Here is a 12,676-nt window from a genome sequence, read left to right on the forward strand (position 1 = left end):
AATAAATTTTGTGTAATATAAAACACGCTTAAGTTTCTATGATGACTACCTTTCGTGAAAATGTCAACGATCCGTCCATCTGCCTCTCTCATCAAATCATCGATTATAAGAAGTTTAGGTTGCTTCCCGTCGAACATGTTGATATCAGGTATACCCTGACTATAATTTACATTGTCCAGGTTGTACAAAGGTTGCATTTCATCATAACACCAAATTACTTCCGAAAAATCTACGTCGCATATTATTTTACAATCCTTTAAAAAGTTTGTGACAAAGTTTGATTTTCCACAACCACTTGGACCAGCTACTATGGCCGTGAAAGGATGACAAAAGTGAATCATTACTTTATTATGTTATGCAAGGAAATACGTGCTGATTTCAAAAGTTCCTAGTCACAAATGATAGAAATTAAAGTTCATATATGGTTATATAGTTTTCGTTTGGGTTTTTAGGTAAAAAAAGCAAAGAAACAAACATACTATTTTATAAATCTTTTATTGAAACTACCAGCGTTTCGGAAAGACCATCATTGCCAAGAAGAATGCGTAGCAAGAAACTTGGCAGTAATTTTTTTCTTCTTTCAAAAAATCTATAGTAGGATACACATTTTTTGTCTTATCAGTAGTGCATGCACAAATATTACAAAACCTTTTTTAATTTTTTTATATATATGTACAATGAAACCAATTTTTATCGTCTTATCGCTAGTGCATGCGCAACAATTACAAAACCTTATAAGTATATAAGTACAATGAAAATAAATTTTTATATCACTAGTATCATCACATATTGTACAGAAAGTAATATTAAAATTGAATGTTCTTTAATCTATTATGTCCCCAAGCAAGCGTGTCAGTTGAATTTGGCAACAAATATCGTTTCGTGTCGCAGTGTGATAATGATATTTTATTTATTTTTTGAGTAAATATTACATGTTTGATTGATCTGAACCGCATCATTTCACACAACAGTTTTTTACTATTGAATAAACAGTCTTTATAGTCTTCCATACATAATTTTTTGGTAACACATTTATTGACACCTTTTGCTTTTGCTATTATAGTACTTTGTACGTCCATTGCGTACATTTTTGATCGAAGACCAACAAATTCTTTAAAAATTTTGCCGTTATTTTCATCTTTGAAGAATCCCAATTGTTTTTTATTCACTAATGGAAAACCGTATACATTGTCCGGAGGATAGTCAGAGGTATCAAAGTGCGATACCAAATCTGGCTTTATATCAGCGTACAAGTTTTCTGTAAATATCTGATAAACCAGACTGTCCGTGTCTGTATAGAGCAATTTAAGATTGTTTTTGAATTTAGTTTTCATGAAATCATAATGAAAGTTATACATTAACGTTTTTGACAAATCGAGTACGCAAAATCCTAGGTAAATAGGTTTGTTGTACAAAACTTTTGTTTTTTTCAGTTGAACTGCAACCAAATTTTCGGAAAATATAGATAAACTGTGAAATTCTGGTTTTGCAATTAAAGATTCAACGCCTTCAGTTTTTCCGCGATTTGTCCAGTGGTTCCGTAATTTTACATTAACTCTTTTATTTACATTTTCCATCGTTTTGCCAAACACGGAATTGTTCATTAACTTAAAGAAGTCCTTTTCAAAATCTGTTTTGGCCATAGAACGCATACGTGTGTTCAAATCTATGTATGGTTTCAACCACGGTTTCTGCTCAAACTTTAAAACTCTATGAATTTTAACTAAACTTAACCCCGATTCTAAGCATTGTTTAAGGTTTCTATAGTGAATGACATAATTTGTTTTGTTATGCAAATTAGGAATCAGCTTTTTGTCTTTAGAGCCGCCTAAACACACATTTTCCGGACAGAATGGTAAATCAGAATGTAAATCATGTAAGTTATTAGGATATTCCAAATCAACTTCCAAAATGTACCCATGTTCAGCGTCATCAGGTACTTTAAAATTTGTATTCACATCCACCCATTCAAACTTGCCTGTGGGAAGACATTGTGACATTGCCCAACCGTACAGATTATTTGCATCGAGATACATCAGAAATGATGATGGCAAAGTTCGATCATATTCAGGCATAAATATATTATTTGCTTTTGCATGTCTGTTACTACATTGGGAAATGCCGCCTCTTATATTATTTGCTATAAAAGTAATTTTGTCGATATCAGTTAGAAGTTCTAAATTGATTTTGGTGTACATTAACATGGCGTCCCAACTTAGACCCGGTGCTGTATAATAATGAGCAGGATCCAATCCATATGTTTCCATACAAACATTTCTAAAATTTTCAAATACATCCGCTAATAACAAAACGTCTGTTTTTAAATAAAGGTTTGAATAGTCTCCCATATTTTGACAATTAAAGTGATTCCATACATCACATGCATGTTGGTAATCATTTTTTGAAATATTGACATCATTTAATGAGCTGTAAAAAGCTTTATATTCGGGAAGGCTAGTTAATTTTAATGATTCTATAGATGTCATATGTTCATATGGGTATACCCCTTTTCTTAATAAACGTTTAAAGTCTTGTTCGCAGGGGAAATTTAGCCGAAGTTCTTGAAACTGTTCAGGTAGTAAATTTTTGGTTAATTTATCAAGACTACTACTCATAAATTTAAAAGAATCAAGAAATTTTAATTTCATAGTACGATTATTATTAATATTTAATTGCTTCGAAAAAGAAATATATTTCTCTTTGTTTTGCGGAATAATTTCTATGTTACCCTCTTCAAATCCCAGTCCATGTACTAGAAAATGGGCGTCATAGTTACTTAAATTGTGTAAAAACACAGGTACAAAATTTGGGGTTCGATATTTCTTAGAACAAGACGGGTGAGCTACTCCTTCAAAAGCACCAGTATGATGGTTGTAAGAAACGAATAATTCACCATTTAAATTATTTTGACAGATGTAGCACGTTTTACTTTGGGCGATGGTTACTTTATCTTGTTCCGTTAAAGGCAAAGGACTTTTTACAAAAGTGTTCTTCTTGCAAATGTTCTCTAAATCTCGTTTAATAAATTTCATGAATGATTCTGCACAATTTTCACCTGTATATGTCCTATATACAGACAAAGTATTATCATATGAACATTTTATATAGTATCCGAAACTATACACCTTATGTTCCTGAATATTAGTTGTCGAAGATTTACTTGGATCGTTTGTGCAAGTATTAATAGGCTTTAAAAATGCTTCGAAATCTGCGTATACAACAAATGGGAGCCTCAATTTACGATCGTAATTATTAAATGATATTTCGCTAGATGGAACTAATTCATTAAACCAGTTTCTTTTGGCTACGTTTTGAGAGGGCAAGTTTGTACAGACGTGGAAACAATCATGATCTTGATGTTTCTGCAAATTTTCACGTGATTTGAAATAAATTAAACATCCATCACAAATAAAGATTGCATGTTCTGATGATGTCATTTGTTTTGATACTAATCTCGAAAGACTTTTTATGTAGCAATAATGTCCGTTAGTACCTTGATTTATGTACAGCAAGTTTAAATGGGTGGCTTTCCTACTTTTTGTTAAGTGTAATGGACCAACTACCTTATTTTGTTTGCTTTCTGAGTCGTACTCCAAACCAAAGACATTAATGCTTAGATTGTTCAGCATTTCAAATTTATGGATATCGTTTATTTTAATTGGGAAAGAAAGATTATCAAATTTTAATTTATTCCTGTGAGATATATATGATGCAACCCTGTTCGCGTTGTTATTAGGTGCATATAACCCTGATAATACAGCCCAACGAAAACACTCATGATCTTTGTTTTGGACGTTTATAATTGCATTTTTGTTCTTTATATCTTTTGGTAAATCTATGTAAGATGAACCACGTAATGGATTGAATTTATTCACATTCATGTCTAAATAGTTTATTTTTGTTAGACTCCACCCGCTGTCTTTTTTTTCGAAATTGGTTACTTTATTTATAATTTCGTTTGCAAGTAATGAAAATATGTAGTCTTTAGAATCACCTTTGCAAACAACATAATTAAACGTTTGAAAATCGAATGTATTATTTAATTGCTTAGTTTGTTGTGTAAAGTCGGCATGAAGTATAAAATTTACCTTTACTACAAAGTGCTCTGCTATGGATTGATCAAATAATGTAAATATTTTGTCTTTAATGTTTTCTAAAAATAATCTCGGTGTTTCTAACGGTTGATTTGCAATTGAATCTGATGCAATTCTGTACGTAACTACCCTATTCCCAAACGCGCTTTCAATTATCTGAACATTTTTAAATTCTCTGCTGATACTTAATACATTATTTTTGTGAGTATTACTTTTTAAATGATTTGTATAATATTTTCGCGATACTGACACATGACACACAGAACATTCAATATTATCATTAATTTCTGTACTCACATTTTGATTTGAAGACGATGCGGTTGACGTAGATGTGAAGCTGGCTGGTGGGTTAGAGCGTATTTTCTTTGCCTTAACTGGAGTCTTTTTGGTCGATTTAGATGACCTTCTTTTTACACCGCATCCTCCTAGTTCAGCTTGCAAAAATCTGTAAAAAATAAATTAATCATTAATATTAATATATATAAACTGTAAAACACACCGAAGGTAAATTTATATGTAAACTAACTCTTTTCATGTTTACAAAGTAAACAGTATGCTTGCATTGGAAATACACCATCAATTACATCAGATGCCTCAGATTCTTCCATGTTATAATTGTGTCCATTGCATGGTGTAAAATATGGAATAAAATCCAGATCTTCTAACCATGTTACCGGTAAAACTTTATTTAAAAACCACATTCGAATGTAACGATGGAATTTACTCAAAATTAGAGATTTGTCTAAACTTGCAACTTCGTTTAGCGATAAGTCCAAATTGAAATACATTTTAAACAAAATTCGTAAAATGCAATCGCCGGCACGGTCACAATGGTTGAAGTGGCAAGGAGACTCGGTTTTTATACCCAAGGGTGCCACCCCTTCCTAAAGTCGCTAACATCAAACAAGTTTCAACGCGACGCTCGTCTTGACAATGCTGTCCAAACATGAAAAAATAGTACAATTATCACAAAAATAGTAACTTACGTTTTGAAATATTCTTGCTCGACTTTTTCGCATAGCTCGTACAAGTCCTGATCTTCAACTAGTTGGTCAAGTTGTTGATCGAAGAAACTGCAGCTCTGCGTATCCATGAGAATGTTTTTGGAAACGTGGTATTTTAAGTGAGACCGACTTCTATTTATACCAGCCAAGCTCAACCTTAAAGATTACACGCACCGTTTTGCTATTGTATAGCAGGCAAAAATGTTTAGATATGAAACAATACAACAAAATATCGGCGGACTAAGTAAAAGAAAAAAAGGTTTTACATTATTACTTTGCCTCCACAAACGAAACAATGAGAGTGTTTCACAAGAAAAGGATAGTCAGAAGTTAAGCAGGTAACCGAAAGAAATTAAGTAGAAATTATTTTTGATTGTCTAAAACGAAATTAACACAATCACTTTTTGCTGACAACTGCTTAGTGATGTTGTAGATGACGTCTCTGGTCTGTTGAACGTGTTCATCTTCTTCGGAGTGGGCGTAATATTTAACACGGACTTCGGCATGTTTCCATTGTTCTGTCGGGGGAATGTTCTTAATCTTGTCTATATCATACACCTCGATTTTAATGAGGTGTGATGCGTAAGCTGATTCGTCTTGGTTTGCTTTGATAAAAGCAACACCATCTGCAGTGGCTTGACTAACAGTCGAAGAGTTTTTGGGAACCTTCTTTTTCTTGCGCTTTTCAAAGAATCCGTGAATACTGTTATTAGGTCTTTTGTTCTTGGCGATTGCCCTCTTTACTTTGAAAGCTAATGTTCCTTCGCCGTCATCGCTGAGTTCATCGTGATTCTCTGGATAATAATAGTGCTTAAATGTGTTTTCTTCAGTCAGCTATAACAATGAAAAAAAAAACGATATTTTAAACAATGCTACAAAGTTGAGTTAGATGGTACCTAAGGAAACACAGAGATACATAGTAAAAAAATATCAATCAAACAAAAATTAAAACAAACAGGTCCAAATACAATGAAAACAAGAGCTTACTTACATCCATATCAGCAACGAAACACTGCTAGGTATATCAACCAAACACTGAACTTTTTACACTTCGCGACGACTCGCTTCGACCAACGAAACACTGCTAGGTATATCAACCAAACACTGAACTTTTTACACTACGCGACGACTCGCTTGGACGGAGATCTTGTCGTATGAATTCTTTGAGACGATATGAAGCGGAATGGTTTAAACTTCCTTTTATACGCAATGAAATCCTGCAAGTTTAGACTTGTGCATGGCATATTTCCGAGGTGGGTACACACAAAGGATGCCGGTGAACAAAGGAGAGGATCGGACCTTTACAAACCAGCATTTTTTTGTGAAAGGCGGCGCATGGTCAATAGAAACGAAGTAATTAAATTTTAACAATAGAAGACGGTGCACGTTGGGTGGTTTGGTAAAAGGGAAACCATGAATCATTCACTGTGTATGCACTTAGATCCTTCAAGTTCAAACCTGCATTTGGAGATGTCTTAGATGAGAATTTTAAAAGTTTCAACGTGCGTTATAAAGACGCTGATGGCTTATAGTACAAGTTTAAACCAGCATTTTTAAGACTGGCATCGTATGACGAAAAAGACAGGAGTAATTAAATAAAACATTAAGTGTAGGTATAACTCAAAACATAAAGTAAGTATGTATGTATGTGCTTTAACAATATAAGATAACGATTTGTTTGATAAAGTACTAATGAAAAGCATTAATGTGAAGCCGACGCCCACAAACTTTACGAACTTCTTAATTTCAATCTTAATAGTTTACTATTTCTCATATACTCAGCGGCACAAAATTTGGCCCACTCCACATACAAAATTACCTATTATTGCATATATTTGAGGACCAGATTTTTTTGCCGCTCAGTATATATTATATTGCTAAAAGATAGGTTTAGGTTAGGTTAGATTTATGCTATTCCTTAAAGTTACGAAATTGATTTGGAACTTCACACACACACCATTGAATTGCTTCGCAGGTTTGAGCAGGTTTCCTCACGATGTTTTCCTCCACCGTAAAACACGTGGTAAATTTCAAATGTAATGCCACAAATGAATTTCGAAAAACTCAAGAGGTGCGGCGAACCCAGGTAGTAAAAGGAAACAAGTGAATGAAAAAAAGGTACGGTAGTCAGGTGAGTGGAACAATAGAGCTAGCGCCAGAGCTGAGAGCAGGTAAAGGGACAATGAGCGCCTATTGTTCGCCCGGCTTGTATTGTTCGCGGGTCGAACCTTTTATGATTAGGTGCTTCGGAGTTGCCATTGTCCCAGAAGTGAAGTACATATGTACAGGAAGGAGTGGGCGGAGCGTTCTCAGACCTCGTCCAATCGCTCCAAGTGGGGGGTGTTTCCTTTTTTTTTTTTTTTTTTTTTTTTTTTTTTTTTTTTTTTTTTTTTTAGGATTGGACCCGCCCCAAAATCGCCATTTTGGACCAAAAAAAATGATCTGGAGCCGTCGTATCCCTCACTACTTTATAACACGATTATTGCTTATTGAATCAACCTAGACACCTGTATTTTTAACCATTTTGTGATGCACTGCAAACATTAACATTCAATTTCAAAAATTCCAAATTTCAAATCATTTATTCAGTAAATAGCCCGCAATGGGCACTTTACACTTCATTTTTTAAACTACCAGCGCTTTCGGAAAAACCATCATTGCCAAGAAGAATGCGCCGCAAGAAACTTGGCAGAAAGTCATTTTTCAAAATAAAATAATTACCTATAAATAAAACACTTAATGATAATAATAATATAATCTTTATTTCAGAATACACAGGACTCCATACATGATTAGTAACAGAGCAATTATTTCCTAAAGTTAGTAAGTACTTAAAATTAATTAAATTAAATTAAATTATATAAGCTGACCTAATAAAATTCAACATTTCATTTAACTGCACATGCCACCCCCTTAATCTGCCCAACCAGTGCACAAGTATTGGGCAGTCGTACTTTACAGCAAGCACGCTCAAAAAACTACAGTATACAATTGAAGAAAAAAATACAAAATTACATTAGGTACCAATCACTCATTCAGTTGATTCGTTCCATCTCTTCTGAATCGATCTGAAATAAATAGATTGTACAAGTCTTTTTACTCGTGATGTTAATATACTCAGTCAACTCGTTTACATCCAAACGACGGTTTGATAGGTATATGCGGTCTCTCAAACAGAGAACCGTGGACTCTCATTTCTCCCGTCTCATTCTGAGAAAGTATATTTTTTGCTGTAAAGAACTTTGGCAGCAAATCGTATCTCGTAAAACACAGCACCTAAAATACATTTCGCGAAACAAATGTCAACCACACAATCCACTTAGCGTATGCATTCTGTTTCCATTCCGCTCATTCAATTTCCCCCACTTGGCGACACATTTTGTAAATCATGTCACTTTGCTCTGCTTCACTCTCGATTGCGGCTCAGCCATGTCGGGATAACGCCATAAGTGCAGGCCTTAGGCTAAGCACACACGGTGAAACGCTACTGTAACGAAACCCTTTTGGAATTATTGGTTTGAAACCAGTTTCAACCGTTTTCCACACACGCCGCAATCACAATTATTATAAAATTTGACGACCGGATGGCTAAGTGGTTAGAGAACCTGACTACGAAGCTTGAGGTCCTGGGTTCGAATCCCGGCCGGGGCAGATATTTGTGTGAATAACACGAATGTTTGTTCTCGGGTCTTGGATGTTTAATATGTATATAAGTATGTATTTATCTATATAAGTATGTTTATCCGTTGCCTAGTATCCATAGTACAAGCTTTGCTTAGTTTGGGACTAGGTCAATTGGTGTCAAAGTGTCCCATAATATTTATTATTTATTATTTTTTTATTTATTAAAATGATTCACAATCATTTCTGTCTACAAGACGTCTACAAAACATCTAGTTCAAGTGATGATGAAGTTGTGGTTCTGTATTTGTATCTTCGACAAAGGTGGTGTAAATGAAGAATTGTGTGAATACATCCCTACATTGAGAAGAATATCAACTGCCGTATGTTTGTGGCTGCCAAAGCATTATCGTATTTTTATCTTCGTTGTCAGCTATTTTATTGCACCGAAAAGACGTCAAGTCGATGAAACGCAAACACGAGTTTCCTGCACGTTGGTTTCAATGCGATTGATTTGCAACGCGTTTCAAACCGGTTTCAAACTGGTTGCGTCATGTGTGGTCTCTCAAAGGAGTCTATGGCATAAACTCAAATGAAACTCAAAAGTAACTAGAAGTTGCAGTCGCGTTTCATCGTGTGTGCTGGGCTTTAATCTACGATATTCCATGTCCAAACTTCGTATCGACCGTCCCGCTCACACTAATAGCATTCAACGAGAGTGCGAGGGCGACACGCTACGAACTTTGAGTAGCATCCCAGATTGAGAAAAGTGGGGGCATAGACGGTTATTTCTCGGGATCCGGTCTGTTTTACGCTATCCATTCGCCAACTTTTATCTCGCTCGATCGAGATGGAAATCTGTGATTAATGGCAACCTTTATTTTTTGCGGGAAATTTTGAATTGGGTTTGGAACGGTGTGTTTAAAACGTGATCGACTTGATAAGTTGCACGAATTGCTTTTATAGGTAAAACTAGCGTGTACCCGCGGCTTCGCACGCGTAAATCATTAGACACAGCAGTTTTATTAAAATTCCGGGATCTTATTAAATTCTCGTGGGAATTCTCTAAAATTAAATCGTGGTTTTCACTGACGTTAAATTAAAACACCCATGCCAAATTTCATGACTATGAACCCGGCGGTTGTTATTTTGAGATTTTATCCCTATCCCGTGGGAATATCGAGATAAAAAGTAGCTTAGTGTTATTCCAGATGTCCAGCTATCTACAAACCAAATTTCATGACATTAAGCTCAGCGGTTATTAGTTCGAGATTTTATCACTATCCCATGGGAACACCGAGATAAAAAGTAGCCTAAGTATGTGTTATTCCAGACGTCCAACTGCTTACATACATACCAAATTTCATAACTCTAAGCCCAGCGGTTGTTATTTAGAGATTTTATCCCTATCCCGTGGAATATAAGAAAGAAAGAAAGAAATAAAAAGGAAGTACATTTATTCACAACACAATATCGAAATAAAAAGTAGCCTATGTGTTTTATTCCAGATGTCCAGCTATCTACATACCAAATTTCATCAAAATCCGTCCAGCCGTTTCAGCGTGAAGGAGTCACAAACATACCTACTCACAGACTTTCGCATTTATAATATAAGTATTTAGGATATAGAAGGATTTATAATATTAATTGGTGCTTGTTTTCCCCGTGTGGTGTCGGGTTAGAATTAGAACTCTCCATTTCTTCCGTGGATGTCGTAAGAGGCGACTGAGGATATAGGTTAGGGTATACCGTAGGCGACAGGCTAGCAACCAGTCACTATCGTACCTTTTTAGGGTTCCGTAGCCAAATGGCAAAAAACGGAACCCTTGGATTCGTCATGTCTCTCTGTCTGTCTGTCCGTCCGTATGTCACAGCCACTTTTTTCCGAAACTATAAGAACTATACTATTAAAACTTGGTAAGTAGATGTATTCTGTGAACCGCATTAAGATTTTCACACAAGAAAAAACAACAATAAATTTTGGGGGTTCCCCATACTTAGAACTGAAACTGAAATATTTTTTTTCATCAAACCCACACGTGTGAGGTTATCTATGGATAGTTCTTAAAAAATGATATTGAGGTTTCTAATATCATTTTTTTCTAAACTGAATAGTTTGCACGAGAGAGATAAAATTAAAAAAATATATGATGTACATTACCATGCAAACTTCCACCGATAATTAGTTTGAACGAGATCTAGTAAGTAGTTTTTTTACTACGTCATAAATCGTAAATCGCAATTTACCTTTCATTCAATCAACAAAGAACTTGTATATTATTTTTCTTGCTGCTACGGAACCCTTCGTGGCCGTGTCCGACTCGCACTTGGCCGCTTTTTTATCAAATTTTAAAGCTAAAATTGTTAAAAGTGGCTCCGAAGCGGTAACGTTTCGTGTGCTCTGCCTACCCCATTTGGGAATACAGGCGTGATGTGTGTGTGTGTGTGTGTGTGTGTGTGTGTGTGTGTGTGTAGGTACTCGTAATATTGGTCGGGTTAATCATTACATTCGGCAGTCGTGTTGAAATTCCTAGATTTTACTTAATTTCACAACAACTTAGAAGCCTTTCTTCTAGAATGGTCAACCCTCTGACCCACTTTACCTAAGTCCTGTGCCCAACGCGTATATTTTCTATCAAAGTCTGTGCCATAAGGAGCCAGGGCCGCGTTACTTGCCGATAAATTAGCTGGCAACTAAGATAGTCAGCGGAAACTTGAAATTACTTTCGAGTACAGTTATGCCGGAAAATGCTGGGTTCAAAGTTTAAATTTCCTTTCAAAATGAAGTACGAGTAAAAACTGGCCAAGAGCGTGTCGGACACGCCCAGGTTAGGGGTCCGTAGCCATCACGAAAAAACAAATAATAATTTTCTAAGGATTTCCTGTTGTGTACGGAATCTACCAAGTTTAGGTATGTTTTATACCTTAGGCTGCTATTTACTCTTTAACTACTAATAATTCTCAAGCAATCTTAGCCGCTATAATTTTCCTTGTAAATTTGGTATATTTACTACCATACTGAATTTTTTCTAATTTTTCCTCACAACAGTTTAGATTGGGGGGGAGAGACGCACGATTTTAATTAAAATGTTCACTTTAAAGTTGAATATTTCGCAAACAAATCACAAATCACTGAATAGAAAAATCGTCTTAGCTAGCAACTCCCCAATGGTTTTAAAAGACCTAATCTAACGATACCCGACACTATAGGATTAGTCGAGAAAAAAGAACACCCCCACTTTACGTCTATGGAAGGCACACTAAAATTTTTTTTTTATTTTCCATTAAATTTGTCGGCGTGACGTATATGTATATTCCTGCCAAATAACAGCTATCTAGTACTAACGGTCTCTGAGCTTAGACGCGGACGGACAGACATGGCGAAATTATAAGGGTCCCTAGTTGACTACGGAACCCTAAAAGTAGCTTAACAAAGTTTTACTAGCTACAAGGCGTTTCTAATAATTGGTCTGAGTGTACACACTTGGCATCTAACGCCAGCCCGGCATGCAATGGCGCTTTTCACGGCAGCTGATGGGTGTGCTAACATGTAGCTATGAAACAGCTACCGGTGTTAATCAAGCATCACTCTCGAACACGGAAATTACCTACATCGAAAATACAAACTGAAATATAGATGCATAGAAAAACCAGAAAAATAAGACCAGTGCTGGGAATCGAACCCAGGTCCTCGGCATTCCGTGCCACGTGCTATACCACTACACCACCACTGAACAGTGATACAGACATGAATTTCTCCTATGCACCACATATCTCAGCTTGTTTGTTTTTTTATTTAGTCACTTAAGCAGCGACACTAGCGACATCAGATCTATGCTGTAGCCCTCATCGAGAAACTTTAAGCACCCCATTGGAACTAACCGCTCACCCGGACAAGAGATGTCGTTATTAGCAATCAAATTAAGATTGTTTTTTTTTTGGACTACTATTACGGAA

At 35.6% G+C, this 12,676-nt stretch overlaps 1 protein-coding gene across 1 annotated transcript; it reads right to left on the reverse strand.

Annotated features, from left to right (window-relative positions):
- Positions 1 to 478: 478 nt before the first annotated feature.
- LOC141431217 (uncharacterized) lies at positions 479 to 7,453 on the reverse strand. The gene is made up of 3 exons (XM_074092332.1): positions 6,090 to 7,453; positions 5,081 to 5,932; positions 479 to 4,539 (listed from the first exon to the last, which is right to left on the reverse strand). Exons 1-2 carry the CDS (start codon positions 6,093 to 6,095, stop codon positions 5,462 to 5,464), a joined length of 477 nt encoding a protein of 158 aa, XP_073948433.1. The 5' UTR covers positions 6,096 to 7,453; the 3' UTR covers positions 479 to 4,539; positions 5,081 to 5,461.
- Positions 7,454 to 12,676: the final 5,223 nt, after the last annotated feature.

Source organism: Choristoneura fumiferana, chromosome Z (genome assembly GCF_025370935.1).
Source record: "Choristoneura fumiferana chromosome Z, NRCan_CFum_1, whole genome shotgun sequence".
NCBI classification, from domain to species: domain Eukaryota; kingdom Metazoa; phylum Arthropoda; class Insecta; order Lepidoptera; family Tortricidae; genus Choristoneura; species Choristoneura fumiferana.